This window comes from Paramisgurnus dabryanus, chromosome 18, assembly GCF_030506205.2.
Source record: "Paramisgurnus dabryanus chromosome 18, PD_genome_1.1, whole genome shotgun sequence".
In the NCBI taxonomy this organism is placed as follows: Eukaryota; Metazoa; Chordata; class Actinopteri; order Cypriniformes; family Cobitidae; genus Paramisgurnus; species Paramisgurnus dabryanus.
The window spans coordinates 3,265,342-3,292,170 of record NC_133354.1 but is presented as its reverse complement, the minus strand read 5'-3'; the positions used below and the strand labels follow the sequence as shown (position 1 = coordinate 3,292,170).

At 37.1% G+C, this 26,829-nt stretch overlaps 1 protein-coding gene across 2 annotated transcripts in view; it reads left to right on the top strand.

Annotated features, from left to right (window-relative positions):
- Positions 1 to 26,829, top strand: part of col5a1 (procollagen, type V, alpha 1) — a 110,281-nt gene that overhangs the window by 35,517 nt on the left and 47,935 nt on the right. For both annotated transcript variants that reach the window (XM_065243893.2, XM_065243892.2), the window contains exons 3-9: positions 4,159 to 4,372; positions 5,552 to 5,714; positions 18,083 to 18,214; positions 22,549 to 22,659; positions 23,971 to 24,558; positions 24,688 to 25,071; positions 25,235 to 25,291. In XM_065243893.2, the coding sequence (XP_065099965.1) occupies positions 4,159 to 4,372; positions 5,552 to 5,714; positions 18,083 to 18,214; positions 22,549 to 22,659; positions 23,971 to 24,558; positions 24,688 to 25,071; positions 25,235 to 25,291 (1,649 nt within the window). The remainder of the gene's footprint in view (positions 1 to 4,158; positions 4,373 to 5,551; positions 5,715 to 18,082; positions 18,215 to 22,548; positions 22,660 to 23,970; positions 24,559 to 24,687; positions 25,072 to 25,234; positions 25,292 to 26,829) is intronic.

Here is a 26,829-nt window from a genome sequence, read left to right as displayed (position 1 = left end):
TTTTACCTAAAAGTGCATACTGGTACCTCAAAGGTACATATCTGTGCCAAATATTAGAAACTTTTAAAAACTTTTACACCTTTATTTCTTAGACTACCTAAACAAGTTTGTTCAAGATTCTTATAATAACTGTACACCCTTAAAAATAAAGTTCCTAAAAGGGTTACACTGCAAAAAATTACTTCTTAGTTAGTATTTTTGTCTTGTTTTAAGTCTGGTTTTAAGACAAAAAATATACAATTCAAGTGAATTTGTGCTTTAAAAAAGCAAAAAAAAATCTGATAATGGGGTAAGCAAAAAATCTTGAACTTTTTTCTTATACACTTAATTCAAGAAAATTTGCTGACCCCATCGGCAGATTTTTTTTGCTTGTTTATGCACAAAATCACTCAAATTTGATATTTTTGGTCTTAAAACTAGACTTATTTTCTTGGGTCGTTTTGCTCATCAAGAAAAAGCATCTTAATTTAAGATTGTTTTGATATTTTGACTGAAAACAAGACAAAAATACTAAGAAATCTTTTTCTTGAAAATAATTTTTTGAAGTGTTAGTGCTAAAGAAAAACGAAAACTTATTTCAATATTTTTTTCTTACCCCACTGGCATATATTTTTGCTTGTTTTAAGCACAATTTCACTTAAATTGTATATTTTTTATCTAAAAACTAAACTTATTTTCTTATTTGTAATTTTGCAAATCAAGAAAATCCATCTTGATTTAAGAATTTTTAGATATTAAGAAAGTCATTTTTGCAGTGTATTCACAGCGATGTCATAGAGGAACCATGTTTGGTTCTCTAATGTACATTTAATGTCACTTTTTATAGTCTATCGCCCCTTTTCCACTTTTGTGGCACATAAAGGTTTTGAGGATATTGGAGGTACCATACAGCCCAACAAAGACCACTTTAGGAAGCTTTATTTTTATGACTTAAACAAAGATAATAAAGAAAACATCTGTAGACATTTAAGGCTTTTAAAATGATGCCTGAGTAATTCCGAGCACAAAGGAGCAGTATGGAGTAGAGATGAGACTATAGATATGACTTTATTTCTAAATTCTTGTGTTTCGTGTTACCCTGGTGATGGACAGATCTCGTCTCCAGAGGGATGGACAGCGTTTTGTACCCTTTGACCCCTAGACTGACTTCGACCCTGTCACACACACACGCACGCACACACACACACACGAAACCAGGACAAAGTACATTGAATGTCTTGTTGGGATCTGTGTGTGTGTGTGTGTGTGTGTGTGTGTGTGTGTGTGTGTGTGTGTGTGTGTGAATGAGATGTGTTACAAAGTTAGCTGCGCATTTCTTTAAAAAAAACTGGATAGTTGAGTATTTCTTTGTTTGTGTTACTGTGTAATTCTTTTGTGATTAATCACACACAGCAAAAAAACTGAAAACAGGCGTGTGAGACACAGATGCCTTAAATGCTCTGAAAAGAATGAATGATCAAATAAGAAATGAGATGAAATAATGAGGAAAACATAAACTCTTCCTTCATATTTTCTTCTTTCTTTACTCCCACCCATTCATCACTTACAAAACAGTAAATAATATCCCTTATGAAGCGGTAAAACCATTTCAACAAAGCCACAGTTTTTGATGCTCAAAAATACTGTAGTATAGTTTAGTATGTACTATAGTAAATATGTAGTATTCTGTAGTATTACCTATAGTGAGTTAATAAACTGTAGTAAATACAGTAGTATAATTGTAGTATAAATAAATTTACTACACTGTAAACACTGTAGCATATACAGTAGGAATGTTAATGCAGTTTACTATAGTAAATACAAAATTTACTGTGGGTAAGTCTTAAAAACGTACATTTGAGTCTTACATAATAGCAGGTGCCATCATTTCATTTTTGGACATGTATGCCCATGCAACATTTTCCAAATCCTAAGTCACATATTTAAATCAAACCTCCAATTTAAATGAATTCATTTATCAGGAAACATAAAAAAAACCACAAAACTCAAAAATACCCCTGTTGGGTAAAAAAGGGGCAGATAGTAGTGCAGTGAGCTGAGGTGGGGTTATGCTTCACATTTATGCATTTGGCAGACACTTTTATCCAAAGTGACTTACAATGCAATCGATCCATATGTTTTTTATCAGTGTGTATGTTCCCTGGGATTCGAACCCACAACCTTTGCGGTGCTGATGCAAAGCGCTACCTCTTCAGTTACAGAAAGACTTTATTAACACATTCCACCCACACTATGAGCTCATGTACTGTATGGATGCTTTCTCTGTTTGTCTGGAAAACTGACCAGCGCAGATTTTCCCAGAGGTCTCAGCGACAGGCATCTGTCTGGCACATGTGTCTGCGAGAGGAGACATGTCTGTTTTTCTACTTTTAGAAAGGGACTGTTTTATTTCACCTCTTTGTCTGTCTCGGTCGCTTTTGCTGACGTCCACCTTTTTAACATTCTGTTTTTCTTTCTTTGAAGTTTTATAGCTAAAATTTCATTATTAAAATCAAAAAGGTTGAGGTATGATGTTATAGGAGAAGCATTATACAATTATTCTTTGAAACTTCTGGCAAATGACTTTTGGGAAGACAAACTCTGTCATGTACAGTGATAAATGCACAGGAGACCGACTTTGTCAAAGATCTTAAATCTCATTCACATTCCCATATAAACAGGACGTCATATTTATTTGATTTATTTGAGTTTATTTGATTTATATGCCACTTTTTTACAGTGTTGCATTGTTCAAAGCAGCTTTACATGAAAATAAAAGAAACCACAGAAAATGTGGTGGACATAAATAACCCCAAGTTAGAAAACCCCCATTTAAAGTCATAATTGTACAGAAAAGATGAACTCTGAAATATTGCTGCATTTTTTCTCACATGAAAGAAATAGGAAGACATGACACAACTAAACAATGAGTCACATTCACTAAGCATGCATACACACATAAACCCAGTGTTTTATGTCTGGCTGAGCTGGTCCTTTAAAGGAAAACACCACTGTTTTTCAATATTTTACTATGTTATTACCTCAACTAGATGAATTAATATATACCTTTCTTTTTTTAATGCGTGCACTTTTAACCTTTGTACAGCGCTTCGTGAATGTGTTAGCATTTAGCCTAGCCCCATTCATTCCTTAGGATCCAAACAAAAGTTTTATTTTGTGTCACCATACTTACTCATGTAACAGTCTTTAAATAGGGAAAACATGGAAGTGTTTGGTGGCTTATAAATTCATCCCTGTTTGGAGCCATAGGAATGAATGGGGCTAGGCTAAATGCTAACACATTCATGAAGCGTTGTACAAAGATTAAAAGTGCATGCATTAAAAAAAGATTAATTCGTCAAAGTTGAGATAAGAACATAGTAAAATATTGAAAGGAAGATATTTGTAATCAAACAAGAAACAGGAGCACCATTTACTTCCATAGTATGATGAAAAATACTATGTAAGTCAATGGTGCTCAGAAATGAGAGTATAGTTCCCAGCCATACAGTATCTGCCTAGAAAAACGCAACTTTTAAATTTCCGTCGGTCTTAGTATACAATGTAACTACAGAAGAGTCAATTTTTAAATAGGAAAAATATCAAAACTCTTTGGTTATTTTTAAGCTATGTTAAAAATGGTAGCGCCAGACCCAGAGATCAGCTGAATGGATTCCAAAACGGTAAAAACTCTAGCGGAGCTTGAAAATGAGCATATTTTCAAAAAAAGTGTTGTGTCCCTTTAAGAGTTTTATTTTCTTTACTATAGTAATTCTTTCTGTTTATACTCTCCTCCAGTCTCCTTTGGATAAATTGGAGCAATAAAATGTCTCTTAAAAGGAACAGCTGTTCTCTTCATTACACTTTTCTTTACTTGCTCGCTCTTTCTTTCTCTTCTTCCACTACCTCAGTAGATCCAAGACTCTTATCATCACACACACACATACACACACACACGCACGCACGCACAGATAGTAACAGAGTTTCCCCAAGATGTGCCAAGTCCCCATCAGAAGATCCAGAAGTTTTCCATGGTGCTTCTTTCCATGTCACACACTTTATCTATGTTACCTGACAGTATCTCTCTGCCCCAGACGTGATGCAATATTGTCTCACACACTGTCTCTTTTCTCTTACTCTTTCAAAATAGTTATTATTCATCACTATTTCCCTCTTTAGCATCCGTGTTTCCCGAGGACTTCTCTATCCTGGCAACGGTGAAGCCGAAGAAAGGCAGTCAGTCCTTCCTGCTGTCGGTCTATAACGAACAGGGCATCCAGCAGCTCGGATTAGAGGTTGGCCGGTCTCCGGTCTTCCTGTACGAGGATCACCTGGGTAAACCTGGCCCAGAGGACTACCCGCTCTTCAGAGGGGTCAACCTGGCAGACGGAAAGTAAGTAAATGTGTATTCCTAACCAAACACATGTTGGCTGTGATTTTTTATTTAAATAAAGAAAACTTGTTTGATTCTTCAGTGCTGACTTTGATGTCTGGCCAACTTAATCTGTCATGCCGGTACAAAGAAACACCTGCACAGGTGTGCAGACATAGGTGGCAGACATACTGTAGATGAATATGTTGTGGCAAATGTGCAGGTGAGACAGACAGGCAGACATAAATATAGATGGAAATAAATACATGAATAAATAAATAATCTGGGAATACAGCACGTGCTAGCATGCCCACATTCGCCCCTGATAATGGACACATGGCTATTTCGATTTTTAATAATGATTTTCATTACTTTATTACTGTCATAGTCTTTGTTTGTTAGTCTGTTTCTCATTTTTTCCATTTAATTCATCATCATAGTCATTATCCTGTTTATTAGCTCCTCTTTTGTAACTTGTCGTCCTCACCAGTGTCTCGCCTAGTCATCATTAGTTTTTGTATTTATACTGATTATGATTATTATTATAATTTTATTTCAAGATATTTATTGTCAAATGTATCTAGGCACAATGAATTAATAACAGTAACATTAAATAAATTACAAGACAACAGAATATTCACTAAGGACAAAGTAGAAGAAATACAAAATATATACAATACACAAAAGTACAAGGTTAGTTTACAATTTAAGAGATCCCAAGAGAACCCTATTATTATTATTATTATTATTTGGCTATTATTGTTGTTATTATTATTATTATTGTTATTATATTATTATTATTATTATTATTATTATTATTAGGCTGTTGTTATTATTATTGTTATTATTATTGTTAGTATTAGGCTATTATTATTATTGTTGTTATTAGGCTATTATTATTATTATTATTATTAGGCTTTTGTTATTATTATTATTATTGTTATTATTAGGCTATTATTATTATTATTATTATTATTAATAACCTATTATTATTATTATTATTATTAGGTTTATATTATTATTATTATTAGGCTATTATTATTATTATTATTATTGGTATTAATAGGCTATTATTATTATTATTAGTAATACTATTATTATTATTATTGTTGTTGTTGTTATTATTATTATTATTATTATTATTATTATTATTAGTCACTCCGATCAGTTAATAAATGGAGCCGTAAAATTTTCTTTCAGGTGGCACCGTGTGGCGATCAGCATTCACAAACAGAGCATCACTCTGATTTTGGACTGTAAGAAAAAGATCACACGGACGCTATCCAGAAGCCCTCATCCCATCATCGACACCAAAGGGATTGTGGTCTTTGGAACGCGTATACTGGACGAGGAGGTGTTTGAGGTAAGAAAACCTTCTTCTAAATCTTCTTCTAAACCTTAGTGTCTTCTCAGATGGTCCTCAGACTTTAGCAAACGAAGATTTTATTTCTTAACAGTTGCTTTATTGTTTTTTTGTCTGTTGTTTTTCTTAAAATTCTTGAGTTGAAATTAAAATGATCTAAGACTTTACACAAATTATAAGAGTAAAGGGCTATATAATATGTACATTTACAATAAATTTATGATTTTAATACTTCAAAAAGTTAGATTGATGCATATATATTTTATTATAATTTAATTTTAATTTACAAATTTAAAGTGTTATTGCATTGCGCATTGCATATCACATTTATCTTCAGTATTGTGTGGCCCTAGATAAAATGTAAGAAATATTTGACTTCATATTAAAATCTTTGACTTTATTGCTGATGTTGGTAATTCTGAGCTCATTGTTGAGATTTATAAATCTCCAGAGGGGAAACACACATCTCAAGATCAACATTGGAGCTACACGAGACTCCAAGCAGTCTAGGAGAGATCATTGAAATATTTAAGTAATCTTACTGAAGGTTTTGGTGTCTGAGGATTGCGTTTCTTTGTTGGTGTTGGTAAGTTTGTTAAGGGTCTTTATCAGGGCTGTGTGGACGTGTGACTGTCACCCTTAGTGAATGTTAAAATGTTTAGTAACTTCCTGTGACCATTGCGTGAAGATGTGAAAGTTTGTTCAGCACTTAGTTGCGGTTATGTAGCACCAACTTAAGATTGTAGGGTGACCTGTGCCACAAGGTTTTATAGACTGTAATGTGTTGACAGTAAAGGTTTAATGATATACTTTTTTGGTCAGTACTTTGTTGAGTCAAGCGGCACTGACATTTTCTTTAGTCTGATTTAAAAAGTCTTGCTGTAAATTAGGATTGAATGTCTTAAAGAACCAAAGGCTTGTGGTGTCTGAACAGTCCATGATGACACGTGAGACGTTCAGAAGGACAGTAGGTAATGTTTTTGTTTTCTCTTGCGGGTTCGACCGCAGACACACAGATCTCATGGAACGTTGACGTGTCTTCACGGTTTGGTCTACCTTTTTATTTGAAGCTCAAGTGTTTGGAGAAAATGGAAAGAGTGGTGTGCTTTTTTCCACAGAGCGAGACTGCAGGTCACCACAGAACCTTAACCAAACCCCTACTGAAAAATAACCAAAAACATATTTCATTTTAAGAGTCTGCGATGTAATTTGGTTCTTGTAAAGCTTAAAAATTTATAGACGTTGGATTTTAAAGATAAACAGAAATATAGATATTTTATATAGTAAGAAAACAAGTTAAGGGTTGACATAGAGAGTATTTAACACCCAGGAAAGATGCAGAAAAGTGCTTTCTGCACTGATTTATTTTATAATAAACACCTAGGGCTTCATCATATCCAGCGCAATTCGCAACACAAGTGTCTTTTGCTAGTTTCAACTTGGCGCAATGATAACTTTCACGTCCAGTGCCACAATGTTTAAATAGCAAATGCATTAGCGCCCAATTTTGTGCCCATGGGCGTTCTGGTCTGAAAACGAGGTGTGTTCAGAGCGCATTGTTGGCGCGTTGCTATTTTGAGGCAACTAAAATAGACTACGCCATTGACCGACTAAAACCTGCTCTAAAGTCAATGGCACAATATTGTTTTTGTTATTTAATGAGCGTGTTAGTAATATGCACCTATAAACGGGACGACAACGCGTGTTTGCTTAACACATGAATGCGGCAGCGCATAAACATTTTAAAATATGAAAAATCAAAGGATTAAAATTTAAAAGATTATTTTGAGTATCTTGGACATAAATGAGGACCGATTTTTAATATTTAAAAAGAATATATTTGTTAAAGGGCACCTGTTATTCAAAATTTATTTGGACAATAAATGTGTGTTGGCAGTAAAAAGATGGACGACGCCCGTTCGCTCTCTTCCATTGGTGAAAAGTGAAGCCGTCAGTGTCCCGATATGGTGCTGACATCTCGAGTCTGTGCAGTAGCGATTTCGGGACCAGTCCTGCGGAGTAGTGAGCAGGAAGTAAAGCCGCGAAAGCAAGGCCCCGCCCTTGCAGAATACGCATATCACAGCTGTCAATCATGACGTGACACCATCGTTTTTATAGCATTAAATAACTAACAAAAAACAAACTTATTTTAAAAACAAACATTTGAATTTAACATCAGCGTGATAAAAACTACAGTAAATGACAGAAACCTGCTTTGGGAAAAAGATAATTGAAGTGTAATTAAATTGTTTAGTTGGTCTCAAGTTCCATTGAATAACATGGGGAGGCGGGGTTTATGACCTATACTGGGACCAGTCACTGGGGGGCAATCGAGACGTTTTGGCTTCACTTTTCAGGGCTTGTGTGGCGCACAACAACCCTACAATAAAAAAAATCTACCCACTCCTTCTTCTTTAATCTCCATGCTGTTTTGATTCTCCTGTTAATGTGACATCACACTGATAAAGCCCCACCCACGACCACTGACTGGCAGTCTTCAATAACCCTAGTTTCTCCCTCAGTGAGTTGTAAGCTGTCTGCCATATATCAAAAGTGAGATAATATTGTCTGAGATTGTGTTCACACGAGTTTAATTGAAAATGCTCACTGTCTGTTGGTAAGGGAGTGAGGAGCAGAAGCTAATTTGCATATAAAATGTGCACACCCACCATGTTATAATAAACTTTACAGACAATTTGGGTATGCAGTAATAGGTGCCTTTTAACTATTTTAACTTAGTTAGCTATTTAACACATTGTTTGTGACTTCTGGATGTAACAAAGGATATAGAATAGCAGTCGCATAGCAACGCCTAGTCAACCACTTATATCAAGTTCTTGTATAGCTCAGTGATAATACATTGCATTAGCACCGCAAAAGGTCATGGGTTTAAACAAAGGGAATACATATACTGATTAAAATGTATACTTTTACAGTGCATTATAGTCACTTTGGATAAAAGCATCTGCCAAATGCGTAAATGTAAACGTAATAGCTTGGGTTTGACTCCAGGGAGCGCACATAAAAAGTTTAGGTTGAATCCTCTGAATGTCGCTTTGGATAAAAGCATCTGCCATAATGTAAATGTTAACATTACCACACACGCAGTTAATTAATGAAGCATTTTGGTTTGATGTCTTTGAGATGGGGGATAAGGGGATGTAGGTCGTCTCTGGAAAGTTCTGGTCAGGATGACGATGATGTCTGATGACATCATTCGGGGGGTTTCCATAGCGTCCAAACAGGTCAGCAGAAATGTGTGTGGGAGAACGTCTCCCTCGGATAGGAAAAAGTCCTCCAGACATGTGGATAAAATCAACCGTTAGACAATCGCAGGCTGTATTCCCTCGTTCACACGTCTGGCTCGCATTCTCTCCATCTTGCTCACCTGTCTGACATCATAGGACATTGCTGTTGACCAATCAGCATCCAGGACCAGAACCACAACGCTGGCACAGGTTGTGGCTTTGATTCTCTCGGATAAAAATGCATGCAAACATTTGCGTCTGCCAAATGCAAGAATGTAACTCTAAATTAGGAAATGAAATGTGAAAGACGGCTGATGGACAGACAGAGAGGGAGGGGTGGGAGTGAATGAACATGGTAGACAGGCATGTTGCTTTTGGAAGAGGTTTTTGGCACGGTGTGTGTCACTGCGGTTTCCGTGGTTTGGTTTTTTTGATGTTGAAAATGCCCAGACGTGGTCTGGATGTGTGTGTGCACACGTCACGCGTGTGAATATGTGCTTATGGCAATTGGTCTTGAGTTTGCTCTGATCATTTTTTCCTGTGTTGAATGCTGTGTGTGGATCTTTGCTTTATTTCACGCACGCCACGACGATATAATGTGGATAATATTTGTCTTGGGCTGATGAGGTCATAAGCAGATGTAATGATGTCATGAAACTAATGAAGTGCAATATTTGGGTAGATGGATTTTGTGTGAATGTATACTGTATGGGATGGGTGTTATTGCTAGAAAACCTGTCAAGAATATGTCTGGCTTATTGTTCATTTCATAATCAAGTTAAATAAGAATCTTTAGACCACTACATTTTTTTTTTTGCTTTATTATGACTGATTTTTTTATTACTGAACTACAGAAATACACATAATGGTGTTGTTTTGTATTGTTGTATTTATTTTATGTAATAAATTATACTGCGGTACTGAGTATCTAAAGAGATGAAAAATTTGGCTGGAAAATGTGCTGAAATATTGTGAAAATATTATTGGTAATTAAAATAGCTTTTAATTTATTTATTCTGTGTTTTTTTTTTACATGTAGGATCCAATTTAAGCCTGTTTTCATGAGACATGTACATACAGTACATGTGGTATGCATGTGTGGTAAAAAAATTGGCAGTGGTAAACAAGAGATCGAGACAAAATGTTGTTGAGCGCTAAAGGGAACTTGTTGTTCCCCGGGCGTCCTACCAGAAAAGTTTGGGATCATTTATACAGTTTTATTACAGTAATTGACTATAGCACCATCTACCGCCCTCCTCTGGTGATGAAGGGAACTGCATCCATAAAATGATAATTTTTGGAAATACTTTCACCATGTGTGAGCATGTGTATGATGTTTTGGCTGCACATGTGGACATGGGCAGATGCTGAAACAGTTTGCCGGAGCTCAGGAGGGATTTGGAGAGATCCGGAGGAGGAGATGCTCATATTTCAGAGATGCTGACAATGCGATGTCTATTATTTTCTTTCTCTCCCTGTCAGGAATGTGATAAATGTCTCCAAAATCCCAGAATAGATCCATTATCTGTTTATACACCCCCGTCTTTTTCGTTCTCTGTGTTTTGTTTTTTGGGTTGTCATAGCTGCATCACAGTTCTTGGTTTTGTGCATCAAATAATAAATAGTTGTGATGTGCTTATGTCAGCTTTTAGTTTAGTTATTCAGTTTGATATAATGGCTTAATCATTTCAATGTGGTTTGTTTTGAGCCTATACTACAGTAAAAGCTATAAAGTTTTGTAATGAAGTGATAAAATGAACATCATCATGTTTCATTTTCTGTGATTGAGTCATCAGATGTTGTCATTTTTTATTGTTTTTTTTTTTTTACACATAACATTTCAGTACAAATGATGAATGCACTGTTTACAAAAATAATAAAATAAAACAGTAACAACAACAGGGTAAGTCACAGTTCAAGCATGGTTATCAGTCATCCCTTCCCAAGGGGTTTGGTTGCCAAGCTAAAAAAAATTAAAGTCATTATAATGCGAGATTTAAATACACTGTTTAAAAAATGCAGCATGACTTGGTTTTTGCACGTCTATTTAACCTACTATTTTAAGTTTTGACTTGTGATAAATTAACATAACTTATAAAAACAAGTTGAAGTTAATTTGTTAGGTTAAAGGTGCAGTGTGTAATTTTTAGAAGGATCTCTTGACATAAATGCAAAATATTATACAAAACTATATGATCAGGGGTGTATAAAGACCTTTCATAATGCACCGTTATGTTTTTATTACCTTAGAATGAGATGGGTTTATCTACATACACCGAGGTTCCCTTTACATGGAAGTTGCCATTTTGTGTCCACTTTCTTTACTAAATTGTCTCCGACGATGACATGTTTGTCCGGTGGTGGCTGACGTAGCTTCTCTATGCGTTTCAAAAGCGAGGGGTGAGCAGTGGACTGAGCCGTTGGTTGCAATGCGCAACCTCACCACTAGATGCTGCAAAAATTTACACACCGCACCTTTAAAGTAACATAAAGTATATGTGACCAGTCACGGAAAGTAGGGACACAAGTCGGATCTGGGCATTTTGAGTTATTCACAGATTCTGAAAGTGCAGTTTCTAAGCTTTCCAACGATGTGTAACACATGGAAATCTGATAAGATTTGGAGAAGTTGTGGCCATTTGAATATAGGAACTCAGAAATACTCAAACCGAGAAAATCGAGACGAAAGGGACACTTCTTTTCAGCTGGGGGAGACAATAGGGCTCATTTACATCTCATTTAGCTAAGCCATGCCCCCTGTAAAACCCTTTTTGAGATGTTCTAGCATCATATGTAGTATTTTATGACCAAATGACAACCCGCAAAAATAAACATGACTCTTTTACCTTTGTGGGGATCACAAGTCGAATCCAGTCTGTTTCAGATTATCCAATGACCATATTTGTCCACAAATGCGTATAATCCGTGAAATATAGATTGTTTACATCAGATTTCGCATGAATGTCTGGTAATACAATATAATATATAATCTGAAGACTATTTAAATCGTAACATGTAAGGGTATATGAGCTTACACTCCGTTAAACACATGAACCCGCCTTCAAAGTTTGTATTTAAAATAGGGAAGTAGTATAATAGATCATCCAAACAGCGCCGTCGAAAACGTGACATCCTTTAGAGAGGTTACCAATGGCTCGCTCGTTCCTCCATCAGCCAATGACTTCATGGAAAATATTGATAGACAAAACATGTAGCCAATTATATGAAGAATACAACGATATCTGTGTAACTTCTGTGTGTTTGGACTCATGCTGCGCTGCAAGAACTGACATACAGATGACGTCAAAGTACAGCGAGTCGAAATTAAACTACTCCGTAAGATTTCTTGAAGAGCTCTCGCGGTACTTTGACGTCTTCCGACTGCGGCGCCGCATAAAGTCAGTGACGCGGCTGACGTACGATGCGGCTGACTGTTATTTGTTCCGCCCCAGCTTCTTTTATTTTTCTTTTGTTTTGTGCGCCCGAGCTTTACAGTCTGGGGAGACGCAGGCTATAAGTTTGAAAAAAAAAAAAACTTAGCAAACATATCTGAGGAACAGGGCAGCGCGTCACTACAGTCACGTGACTTCAGGCTCGAGCCGGAAGAGAAGACAATGCTGAATAAAGTCGTAATTCTGCTATTTTTGGACCAAACTGTATTTTCGATGCATCAACACAATCTTACTGACCCACTGATGTTACATGGACTACTTTGATGATGTTTTTATTAACTTTCTGGACATGGAAACCATACATAGATTTTCAATGAAGGGGATAGAAAGCTCTCGGACTAAATCTAACGATAAAACATCTTAAACTGTGTTCCGAAGATGAACGGAGGTCTTCCGAGTTTAGAACGACATAAGGGTGAGTCATTACTTACATTATTTTCATTTTTGGGCGAACTATCCTTATTTAGTAGTCACGCTGTTCCCTTTGGGGGCGGAGGCGAAAACAAAAGCTTATACAGTATGTAAATATACACACAGACAATGACGCCCCCCGCTGCACGCTAGAATCTCCGGAAAAACAAGCCTATTTTAACCGCAAAATGTACGCTTTTAAATATACAAAAACTGCTATCTCAAACATGGAGAGGCTTCTTCGTGATCTCAACTAACAGATTCTGCAATAAAACGAAAATCACAAATTTCGAAAAAAAAACTTTGTTTCTCATTTTCTCGAAACTTGTGCTGCCGACTTGAGTCCCTGGTTTCCGTGACGGGTCACATATGTTGAATTGACAAAAATGCTGCATTTTTTTACAGTGTAGTAGTTCTTCAAGGAAAAATAAAAAAAATACAATTACAGAAATAGTTGTAATATTTAAAAAAAAGTAAAACAAATCTCTTTATTCTCATTATATTGACTTTATTCTTAAAATATTACGAGTATTCCTGTAATGTTATTTATTGTTTTAAATAAATAAATAAATAAATATTATAGTATTATATTATATAATTTTTCCCATAATTTTACTTATTTTAGCTATATAAAATATATTATAATGACTTAAATATTGAGTATATTTTTTTTATTTTAGCTTGGCCCTAACCCCCCCTGGTAGTGTAATTTTCATTCAGTTTAGCTAATTGTTTTTTTTCCGTATGATACATCCCTAATCATAAATTGAATCCACAGTTTAAGTGCAAGATATTTTTTTCCGTATGATACATCCCTAATCATAAATTGAATCCACAGTTTAAGTGCAAGATATTTAATATCTTTGTGATGTGACTGCTACCACAGTAACAAGGGAGGACTTGTTATTTTTAATTTGAATTCAATATTTATTGAAGATTTATTTAACTTCCTCCTTAAGAATACCAGTTGTTCACACAAGAAAAATAATAGGATTCATAAAGGTTTATTTACTGTAGTGGTTTCAAATATTTAAGGTTCCAATTTGTGTATATGTGGATTAGGGAGAGTCTGGAGTTTAGATTTTGGATGTAAAACGGCTGTCAAGTTCAAACACATGTTTATACTGGCAAAAAGCATCAGCCAAGCAGAGATGACTACAGTCATTGTTCCTACAGTTAAACCAGAGTACATTGTCATAAGTGATGTGACAATCTCATCTTTCCGCATCCAAAACAAAATACTGTGAATAGAAAATGTAAATTGATACCACTTGAAAGTCCTTTGTGCATACTCAGCAAAACTGTTATATTTTGGAGTTTTTATGTTAAAAACATGATTTGTGTTGTACAAATAACGTAATTCCCAGTAGCAATGAAAATGTGTCTATGGAGAATTATGCAAAATTGACTGTGTTATGTAATTTGTTCAGCTGTTTCAGCTGTTGTGTTTTTGTGGTCGGCACTGGACCGTTCGCTCTGTGCTGTTGAATTCTCTTTGGGTCGAGCTCCACAACTTTGTCTGGTCTCACAGCCAAATCTCCATAAAGCCTGGAGAGCCTTCTGCACTGCTCTCTCTCTCTCTCTCTCTCTCTCTCTCTCTCTCACTCACTCACTCACTCTCACTGTCTCTGTCTGTCTTGTTTTCCCATAATGATTTAACCTCTATTAGATAATTTGTGTGTGTGTGTCCATGTGTGTGTGTTAGTCTCCTCATGTTTCTGTCTGAATGCACAATCGCTTTGCACACTTTTGCTTTGCCTTCTTGTATAAACATTATTCGATCGCTGTGGGAAAAATGTGCATTTGTATACAACAGAGGAAATTCACTCTTAGGCTGATTCATGATCAGTTATTGGCTGATGGTCAAAGTAGGGGCTGCAGAAGTGTCCAAACCACTGTTACCATAGGGTCAGGTTTGTTTTTTTTTGTTCAATCAATAACACACTTCAAACCAATAGCTGTGTTTCTGATTGAATCATAAGAACAGTTTATCAAACAGTTTAAATTAATTAAGTATTAAGTGTAGTGTTGTACTACTCGAGACCGGTCATCATTTTTTGATGGTCTTGGTCTTGTCTTGGTCTCAGACTTACAACTAGACCACAACTGCGGGAATTACACTAAATTGCTGATGCATTGTGTGATTTATGTGTTAACATCATTATTGTGATTAGATGTCAAAACTTCTGGCTTTAAAAGCAATCATTGACTTTCTTTTTTTTACTGTTGTGCCGGTAAGATATGAATGGGGGATTGTCCAAAAAGAAATCTGTCAACAGATGAATACAAAAAATTATATTCAAGATATTATTCCATCATTTTTTTGCTGGTCTTGGCATTGTCTCTGTCTCGACTGTCTTTGATCTCAGGCTTGTCTTGGTCTTGGCCCCTCAAAGTCTTGGTCTTGTCTTGGTCTCGACACCATCTGGTCAAATAATGTGTCAAGAGATTAATTCAATTCAATTCAATTTTATTTATATAGCGCTTTTCACAATTGGTAATTGTTTCAAAAAAGCTTTACATTAATAGAAGCAGTGAAGAGCACAGAAAATCGACAGATAGCCCAACATAATACACGATAGCATAAGCAGCTAAATTTGCTGCGGCTAGGAATCAACATAAGTGAGCATATTACTAATGTAACGTATTGAAGAGGATGCTAAGTTAAGCCCAAGAAGGCTGCCTCCCGGTTGGAAAACCCCCTAGGAGAAAAAAACCCCCTGACTTTTTAGCCGGGGAAATAAAAAACGTTTTAGGAGGGAAAAACCCTCGGGAGATATATATATATATATATATATGTATGTAAACGTATAAGGAGATTAAGCGGAGATTAAGCAGAGATTAAGCGGGTTCTGCCGGTGGTTGTTGGTCAGGCATGAGCTGGGCATCACGTTGAAGGACGGCCAGTAAAGTGTCACACAGTGATGTGGTTTAAATCAGCTTGGTTTCAGACAGGTTAACTATTGCGGCATAAGTATGTTACCCACAGTTGAGGATTTAGCAAATTGGGGGCCCAATGCAAAGGTATCTATGGTAACTATGGGTCACCATCCGATCTTTAAAAGAAAATGAAACATTAAACATCATGACGAATGTTACAGTTCATTCTAGGGTAACACAGTCTCACCCCATGGCGTCAATATTTGACGACACTTGACCATGCGTCAATATGTTTTTTGACGAACTGGGGACTTCAATACTATTACGTCCGTTGCATTCTCTTTCCTATTTTCTTACCATTTTCGCGTCGGTTTAGGGTTAGATTACGCAAAATTAAACAGTGTACGCAAAATTAAACAGTTGTCACCTGGCGTTGGGGTTAGAGTTAGGTACGCGAAATTAAACAGTTGTCACCTGGCGTTGGGGTTAGAGTTAGGTTTGGGTAGGGATGTCATTATGTAAATCTAACCCTAAACCGACGCGAAAATGGTAAGAAAATAGGAAAGAGAATGCAACGGACTTAATAGTATTGAAGTCCCCAGTTCGTCAAAAAATGACGCGAAAGGTATACCCTCCGTGTCAACATATTGACGCATGGTCAAGTGTCGTCAAATATTGACGCCATGGGGTGAGACTGGGTTGTCTAGGGATGCACTGAACATTTTTGGCCGAAAGACTTTTATCACCGAAACAAAACGGCTGAAATGTTGTGATGACGCAAACAGAAACCGCGACCTGCACATGCTTGTCTGAAGCAACATGTTTGCGACATCTCCTACACATGAGTGGGGTCAAGTTAAACATTTTAGTTTGAATTTTATTTTATACTGTGCATTGTTGCAATGTGCTAAATAAATATTTGCATAATTTGTAATTGATTTATTCTTTGAATCTTGAATTTTAGTTAATGCAATTGCATTGCCTTGATTTTAGTAAAGTTAGTACACAGTCATAGGATAAATGCAATGGAACTAATAATTGGCATAATTTCTTTCGCTGTTTCGGTTTTTGGTTTTGGCCAAGAATTTTCATTTCGTTACATCCCTAGTTCATTCATCAAACTTGAAAAAATAAAAACAAAATCAATTCAGTTCAATTGCATGCAGTGTGCTCTATTGTATAGTGCATAACTAGACAAATGCACTTGATGGCTAGACACATAGAAAAGTACTCATATATAGTATATCATACTGCAGAAACAGTGACTATCATGTGTGATATATAAGTGTACAGGTGTCCTAATTCAAATGGACAGCAGACTGCGAGTCAAAAGTCTCTCCTCCCTGTATCTGACCCACTTTTAGTGTTTGTGTGTGTGTTTCCTGTCTTTGTTATTTCAGCATGTGTTTTCTTTTTTTAGTTTTTAAATGAAAGGGTTCATCTGTCATGCAGAAAAATAAATCTTGTGCGGTATGTGCTGTGTATGAATTTGACATTGTCCTGCACATCTTTTGTGTGCATTTCTAGTGCTCTAGTGTTATAGGGGACATCTCATGAAAATCTGACTTTTTTCATGTTTAAGTGCTATAATTGTGTCCCCAGTGCTTCTATCAACCTAGAAAATGTGAAAAAGATCAACCCAGTACCTTAGTTTCTCTGCAAGCTTGTGAAAAAATATGTAATTGAAATTTAGCTCCCCTTGTGATGTCAGAAGGGCACAATACCGCCCCTTAATCTGCACTATCCAATCATGGCACTGTCATTTAGGGCAGAGATCAGCTCATTTGCATTTTAAAGGACACACCCCAAAAACTGCATATTTTTGCTAACACCTACAAAGTTGAGAAAAGTATACAGTAACAACTCAAAGAGCATGCATACTTTGCATAGTAAGCAAATTTACACATGCATGCATAAAATACCTTTGGTACTACACTTGCTAAAATCTCTTTTAGACTTATTTGATCTGCTAAATGTGGAATCACATTACTGATAACTAAATCAGTGCAAATAAATGCAAAATAAATGTTTTTGGATTGTAACTAAACACTCCCTGACTACAGATCATGTGATGAAGTCATGTGACAAATGCTGCAAAGTGATGTCAACAGTGTTTCTGACAAACTGTGAGATGTTTAAGTAAAACCAGCTCTTGATATAATGTACAGTCATGCTAATGCCAACTTGAGTACTACACAGTGTAGTATATATTACAAAGTATTAAGTGAGTGGTAATATAGGGAAGCGGCTGCAGATATTGTGGTTCGGAGCTAAGGAACAAAACCTGATATACATTTCGCCCCTGCATATTTGTGTGTATGTGTTGTGTGTTTTATTATGAAATGAATATAACTGTTTGGTTTCTTTGTTTTATCAGGGTGACATTCAGCAGCTGATGATTGTAGCAGACCACCGGGCAGCATTTGACTACTGTGAGCACTACAGCCCTGACTGTGAGGTTCCCGCCCCAGAACAGCACCAGAACCAAGACCCAAACACTGATGAATATGTAAGTACTTTGAAATTTGTAATAATTAACCCCAGACTCCAGAACTTTTGAGGATGTAAGATTTTTACAGTAAGATTTTCCCAGAATTCTTTGTGTTCTGTGTGGCCCAGTCTGAAAACAGACAGCAGAGATGAGTTGTTTGTAAATTGTGCATGGACTTGTCTTGTTTTTTTCTGCGGGTTAAAAATAAAAATATTTCATTGCTTAGTCATTTCATTAGTATTTAAGCTGTGAATAGTCATTGGGATGCTTTTGGGATAGTTTTGAATTTCCATTTGGGATGGTTCTCATACGAGAATCTGGCAACCCTGGCTGTGCGCTTGTGCATACGTTCGGTTCAGATTCTAAATAATGTACATGTAAACGAACATTTAAGTCAGATTGCAATGTTTAGGGTGCACGTAACCTGTATCGTCGTAACCTTCAATCATATTCAATTCAGTCAGATTAACAAAATTTTGTGCATGGAAACATGGCCATTGTAGCTATGACAGAGATCAAATCTAATGAATTGAAGAACATCATCCGGAAAGCATGAATTTTGTTTCACCTTGGGACCTAGACAACCGCTTTTCACTTGAACCTACAAGCACCCATCGATCAACCACCCAGAATACCCTAGCAACCCCATATGAACAGCAGCCGCATGGCAACGTCCCAACACATCCTCACATGATGAGTTTTCAATTCTTTCTTTAATGGAAAATGGTTTTGGGGTTTAAATTCGGTCAGCTACAGCTTGTCTGCTGTGTGTTTATTAATGCATTAGTTTAATGCACTGAAATAGGGAGCAAATAAAAATGCACTAATGATACCTGTCCATACTTGTGTGTCTGTGTTTTCAACCTTGTTTATTCTTTATGGCTTTTTCCATCTCATAGGAAAAGACCCAGCTGCAGGCGGTCTGTTTAGAATTTAATTTTCCATCTGAACAAATGATCTCATCAGTCAGAGAGAGAGAGAGAGAGAGAGAGAGAGAGAGAGAGAGAGACTTTGTGTTTAGCATTTGTTCTTATTCTTTTTATATCTATAACTTACGGTTGCACTTTTAATTCTGCACTATATACTTTTTAGCTTTATTTGCGCTCTTTGTATGCAGCCCAGCAAATGTTTTGGCAATACAAATGTATAGTTTTTGCCAATACAGCACACTAAAATTTAAATTAAACTTAGAAAGAGAGAGAGAGAGAGAGGAGAGAGAGACTTTGGCTTTTGTAAGTAAATCATGTCTCGGCCTGTATTTCATTTGGGTGCAGTACACGAAAGCGTTCACACCTGTGTTATGTTATTAAATCTAACAACAACCACAGGTGCTAAATTCTTCCTTAAAACCTCATAAAATAATTTCTTTGATGTGTTTATATATTTCCCATTGCAACTGGAAGTAAGGGTGTGGCATATATTCCTTTATTAACTCGCCAGTACTGATGCAAACCCTATGCAGTTCAAATCAAACAATTGAATGCATTAGGTATTCAGTGCATTCAGCTTTAGCCGGCCCGGCATTAACATTTCTCATTCGGGTCCAAAATTGTCGTGATGGAAGTTGAAGAGAAACTTGCTGAGCTAGTTAAATCTTCTAAAGATGTTATTTATTTACTGTGTGAATGCACATCTGGTTTAAGTCCAGCAGACGTTTGAACTCCATCACCCTATTGAGCGCTGAGGTTTATTACAGCCAACATAACCCAAGAATGTGTACAATAAGCCGGTACACATTGTACATGGGCATACCTTATGAAAGTGAATGCTTTTTCAGTCACTTCATGTATTAAAGCTTTATGATTTGATGCCATAGAATCTATAGCAGAATAATCAAGTGTTTCTATGTGTCTTTCTGACCATCTGGCTACACTCAGATGCCAATATCCTCTGAGATAAGACAGGAAGAAATAGATTTAAATAAAAGACTTAAGCATGTAAGCCAAACAATTTAACCATGTGTTTTATACCCGAATGTTTTTACCTACTCATCTAAACACGGCTGTCTGCTTGATGTTATTTATAAGTTATGTCTGTAAAAGGATATAATGTAACTAAAACATGTGTTACATTTTATCATTTCGAGCTTTGATGTCAGCATGTCGCCATGGAAACGAACCTCATGTTCACCTTCATCATGTGAATCAGTAAATCAGAGTGAGGGGTGTCAGTATGAAACTTTCCCATCTATAATAAATGACCAGAACCGTGTTTAAGGGTGAACGCGTGATGAGTTATCCGTCACTAATGTGTGGGATTTTGGGAGAGAAGCAGAGCGGTAGATCTGAGCGAGAGGTCACAGAGCGGTTATAATTCTTCACGTTCGTCGCTTTAGATAAGAGGACATGGATTTCCTCTGGATTCAGCTGAAGGGAATCCCTTCTTTACTCTTTATCCTTATTAAATCAGAACCGATGCTTAAATATCATATTATCATGCAATAAGCAAGTATGAAAAATCGTTTCAGCTGCTTATATGAATAACCAAATACTTTAAAAAAAATTTATTACAGATTATCTATTTATACTAAGTGCAAATAGCGTCCCTTGTTGGCAAATGATATTTACACTAGCTCCACCCACCAAAAATGTCGCAAACAATAGTGAGTAAGGGTCATAGCCTTGGCTTTTGACGCCATGCCACTGGTTTGAATCCCACTCGCTCTTCTCCCTTTCCCTACATCGTATCACATCGAAAAAGTATATATTTTTTTAATAAAAGTGGAAATAAAGTGCTGATCAAGCGTTAAATAAGAATAAAAGTATTAATCGTATGGGGTTAGATGACAGAAAGTGTTTTTCTTCTAATAATGCAGCATCCATTTAATAATTGTAATAAATATAATCATTTACACTTTGTTATTATAGCATCTTGTTAATGAGTTGCAAATTATCTTCCAATATAAAGTATAAAAAGCATCTAATTATTATTGACACTTATTTCAGAGACCTGCTACTTTTACATGGTCTTAACTCTTTCACCGCCAATGACACAATACCGCTATTATCCACCAGGTGGCCTTCTACAACTTTTTAAACCCGGAAGTATTGCCCTATGGCAAGCGGCTGCATGTCCGTGTCTGTTTTAAAGATAGCTCTGAATGGGATCTCTATGAAAAGTCCGTCACAAAAATGGAATTATCTCTGCTTTTTGCTCAAAGTGTGGTGTTTTTGCAGAAACCTACCCATATTCAAAAGCTGATTACAAAAGAACCACTGAAGGTAGGATGAAACGGGTTTTTTTTTGTTTGAAAGCAGAGGGTCTGTTCTTTCATTTGGTATATTGTATGTTTATATATTTAAAGAAGAACATTTTCTGGAAGGCTTTGATGAAAATCATGAAAAACGCTGGCGCTGGCTGGCAACTTTTTTAAAAAACACTGGCAGTGAAAGAGTTAATAATATATCGCTATTTTCACCTACTGTATGTAAATAGTATATCACTAGAAAAAAAATTTTGTTTACGCAGATATGATAGCAGAGGATTTTTAAAGAGCACCTATTGTTCGATTCACTTTTTAAAATTTCCTTTGGTGTGTAAGTGTGTATTAGTACATCGTTACATACAACGATAGGCAAAAGGTACATACCGCAAAGTAAACAATGACGCGAGTTATCGTCTCCAACGTAAATCTCTTTTCTTGGACTACAAACAAACACACGAATTGTAGGCAACAGTTTACTTCCTGGGATTGGTGATGTAGACAAGACCGACATTATCATAATTCCTCCGCTTCGGACTGTAAGTTAACTCCTGTTAGCATAGCATTGTAAGCGAATCTTTCAAACATAGTAAGGAGCGTCACATTTCCTGCTGACGTCAGAGGTATTCAGGCCAATTACAACGTACCAAATACACAAAATAACGTTGTTTTTTAGCAATAAAATAGGTACTCTTTAAATCAGGAGAATACATAATGTTGACTGTTCCTAGTAACGATAATTCGCAATACACAGCACTTATACCGATCTGATATCGATTCTGAATCGCAAAGGCGATGTTATGCACAGATCTTTCATGTACTACGGCTCTTTGATCAATAGTAAGTCCTTATCAATCTAAAATCCCTGTGAGTTTGAGTTATACATTTGAAAAAGCAATACTCGTCAAACATAATCATTATACATATTCTTTATTATCATGAAAATACCTGAAATGGTTTAAAGAACAGCAATATAAATATGCTTATACATTTCCTGGAGCTTCATGTGTGATTTTACTTCTTCTGCAGCGCATAATAAGTTTATGCACAAGAGCGCCCTCTGGCTTTTGGATGTAGCGGCATTTGAACACCAACTATTCTTGGACAATAAAATAAATTGGATAATTAATTTGTAATATTTTACTTTTAGAACACCGATGAAAACTACTATTATGAATATCCATACTATGAGGACATGGAGAAGACGGACGAAACGCCGACAACCGATGAAGCGACTGGAACGACGACAGAAGACCTGACGGTAATGAGCTTTGTTCATCTATAGCACCTCATCTGTCCAATATACAATCACAAACCAGAATTATAGGGTGCTGGCTACAAAATATAGATTTTACAAGGAAAAGACATTAAGATATAAAAATATTATTATATTTTATATTAATTCCTACAATTTACCTTCAGGAAGGTATAAAAAAGTAAAAAAGATCAACCGAAAAAGTTTTGTGGCTTTTGGTAAATTACAGATGCCGAATGTGTGTATGGATCAACTTACATTTACATTTACAATATTTTTACATAAAATCATCTTACATAATATAAAAGACCATTCTGTGAAATATAGAAAAACCAAATATAGTAATCAATGATGAAATAAAATTTTGATGCTTGATGCTCATTAGATTTTGAGATTTTACCAGTGACTGCCCTTGAGGGGTGGGAACTTAAAATTTGTGTTCGGAGTGTCATGCGTGTGGCTCATCATGTCAAAATATGTGTTCGGTGAGTCATGTGAACCCTGACATGTCAAAATACGTTTCTGCTGCACATGCATCAAAGGGTTTATGATTTAAAAAAATGCTCATGTTCACAAAATACTCGCAAGACACTAACTTAAAGGTGCAGTGTGTAAATTTTAGCAGCATCTAGTGGTAAGGTGGTGAATTGCAACCAACGGCTCAGTCCACTGCTTACCCCTCGCTTTTGAAACACATAGAGAAGCTACTGTAGCCGACACCGTACAAACATGTCATCGTTGGAAACAACTTAGTTAAAAAAAGTTTGTCCGTTAAGGGCTTCTGTAGAAACATGCTGGCCCAAAATGGCAACTTCCATGTAGGGGGACCCCCGGTGTATGTAGATAAAAACGTCTCATTCTAAGGTAATAAACACATAACGGTTCATTATGAAAGGTCTTTGTACACCCCTGATAATATAGTTTTGTGTATTATTTTGCATTTCTGTCAAGAGATCCTTTTTAAAATTGCACACTGCACCTTTAACACTAAACTCTGATTACACATGAGATTAAGTGAGTATCTGGCAAACATGAGCGTCTCTTTTATCATAAACCCCTTTGAAGTGTTCACATGACGCGCCAAACACATATTTTGACTGGAAGAGGGCTAAATACATGTTTTGATGAGCTTTGCATCATGCACCCTTGAAAAAGAAGTCACTGGCCGCCACTGGATTTTGCTCTTGATAGTTACAGTCAGGGTCACAAATCTGGAAATCTGTTGTAATTCCCAGCCTTAATGATATTCATTCTTACCTCTCCAATGTCAAATCCTGTACATATTTCTAAATTGTGTCATTTCTACGCAATCACCAGGTGTCTCTTCCGGATAACAGTCGTGTGATTACCTCAGTTATCTCTGGAAGTTCAGGAAGAACTGGAGGATCCAGCAGTTCGTCCAGTAGCTCTTCGACCTCCTCGTCTTCCTCATCTTCATCTTCTGGCTCTTCCCCAAAAACCGGCGAGGACGCGTACGAATCCTACGATGGATACGATACCGGTTACGATGGCTACTACGACGAGTCGACCTCGCGGCCCGACGGCTCTCGGACCATCACGATCACCAGCACAGGTACTGGCGGAGAAGTGGACCTCGGATTGGGCGGAGAAGTGGATCTCGGCTTGGGCGGCGAGGTGGATCTCGGACTGGACGGTGAGGTGGATCTCGGACTGGGAGGAGGAGTGAACAGGCGCGTCATCACATCTGGAGGAGGAGGAAGTGGCAGAGTTCACACAACCTACACTATCACACATAACGGAACCTCTAGTTCTGGATCCGGTGTGAGTACCGGCTCCGGCTCAAGTGTGAGTACCGGCTCTGGCTCCAGCGTTAGTACAGGTTCCGGCTCCAGGGTCGGTGGCGGCTCCAGCTCTAGTGTCAGTACCGGCTCCAGTTCTACCTCGGTCAGTTTAAAAAATGTATCTTTGCAATTACTAGTTAATATCTGTTTGTCTCTATACCTATTTTACTGTGATTTATGTAGATTATTATCATTATTGAGTCGGCATGTGTACTTTTGTGTGTTTATGCAGGTCAGTGGTTATGATGACAACAATTACGGAGACTATGAAGTTGGTAACAATGGAGGATATGAAGATGGAGATTACACACTGGGCGGTGGCGGCAGCAGCAGCAGCACCTCTGTGTCCGTTGGAGGTGGGTCTGTTTCTTCAAGTGGCTCAGTGGGAGGGGGCGGGTCCACCAGTGCCGGCACCAGCGTGGGGACGGGATCCACTGCCACAGGAGCTGGACAGGGAGGAATCGACGGAGAGAGGGGATCCATTGATATTGACAAGTTCAAGGAGGAGTCCATTGGAGATTACACAGATGAAGACCTGGAGAATTATGACTATGACAACGAATACACTGATCCAATTAAAGGGCTTCCTGCGGAGACCGGCGAGTCCTACGGCCAGGTAATCTCTTGTTGCCACCTCGGTTATCTGTAATCCGAGTTTATACAGACCTCAAAAGATCTTAATTAGGAAATTTGGGACTTATTACATGGGTGTTAGATTGAGTCCATCTATATGCACACAGCCTAAATTCAATCAAGCAAATGTTTGTGTGTTTCAAAAGGTGGATGGAATCAGAGGAGAGAAAGGCCAGAAGGGAGAGCCTGCTATCATTGAACCAGTAAGTAACTTGTTTGATGACATTTATAACCGTTTCTTTCTAAGAGTAACTTAGATTCACTTCTAATCTGCATTCACATTCAAAAAGATCAGGTCAATTCAGTTTTAGACTCAGCAATGTGACTTGTTTTTTATTCACTCAGCATCACAGCTGAATTCTCCATGCAAAGCATGAAATTATATTCATATGATGGAACACACTGGACTTTTTATGTTTTCTTTGCATAATACGCTCTCCACTTTCATGAACTGCTCACGTGGCTCTTGATGTTAAACAGCTGTGAGATGTCAAACAGATGTCACTGTAAAGTATGTGTTTGAGTAGATTTGTGTGTTTTTACATTTCTGATTTCCTTTACAACATGAGAGCATGCCGTGGTAGGCCATCCGGGACATATGGGTTTATTTTTAATAAGCTCAGAGTTGTTGAACATTACAATAGGTTATAGAAAGGAACCAAAGCATAAGAGCTGAAAGAGATAGAGAGAAAGAGTGAGAGAAAGATATGTAAAGGAAGCAAACTTATTTCAAACCAAGGGAGAAGTGGCCATTGCCACTACAGCACTCTCTGAGGATGCCATTGTCAAAATTGCTCTTAAAACACAGTGCATTCAACTCTTTCAACAGAGAGTTGCACACTGTTTTCCACTAGATCTCTCATGAGCCTCTTGTATCTCATGAACCTGTGCTCTATATCTTCCACAAAGCAGTACTCATGTATCTCATGAACCTGTGCTCTAGATCTCTCATGAACTTGTGCTCATGTCTCTCATGAACCTCTGCTTTAGATATCTCATAAACCTGTGCTCTACGTCTCTCATAAACATGTGCTCATGTCTCTCATAAACATGTGCTCATGTCTCTTAAAAACCTGTGGTCTACGTTGCTCATAAACCTGTGATCTACGTATTTTATAAACCTGTGCTCATGTCTCTCATAAACCTGAGCTCATGATTCTTATAAACCTGTGTTCTACGTCTCTAATAAACCTATGCTCATGTCTCTCATAAACCTGTGCTCCACGTCTCCCATAAACATCTCTCTAGATCTCTTATGAACCTGTGCTCTACATCTCTTAAACTTGTGTTCATGTCTCTGATAAACCTGTGCTCTAGATCTCTAATGAACCTGTGCTTATGTCTCTTATGAACCTGTGCTCATGTCTCTTATGAACCTGTGCTCATGTCTCTTATGGACCTGTGCTCTAGGTCTTTCATAAACCTGTGCTCATGTATCTCATGAATCTGTGCTCATGTCTCCTATAACACTGTGCTTATGTATAACATGAACCTATGCTCATGTTTCTTTTGACCCTGTGCTCTAGATCTTACAAGAACCTGTGCTCTTGTCTCTCATAGACCTGTGCTCATGTCTCATAAACCTGTGCTCATGTATCTCATGAACCTGTGCTTTACGTCTCTCATAAACCTGTGCTCCTGTCTCTCATGAACCTGTGCTCCTGTCTCTCATGAACCTGTGCTCTAGATATCTCATGAACATGTGCTCTATGTCTCTCATAAATCTGTGCTCATGTCTCTT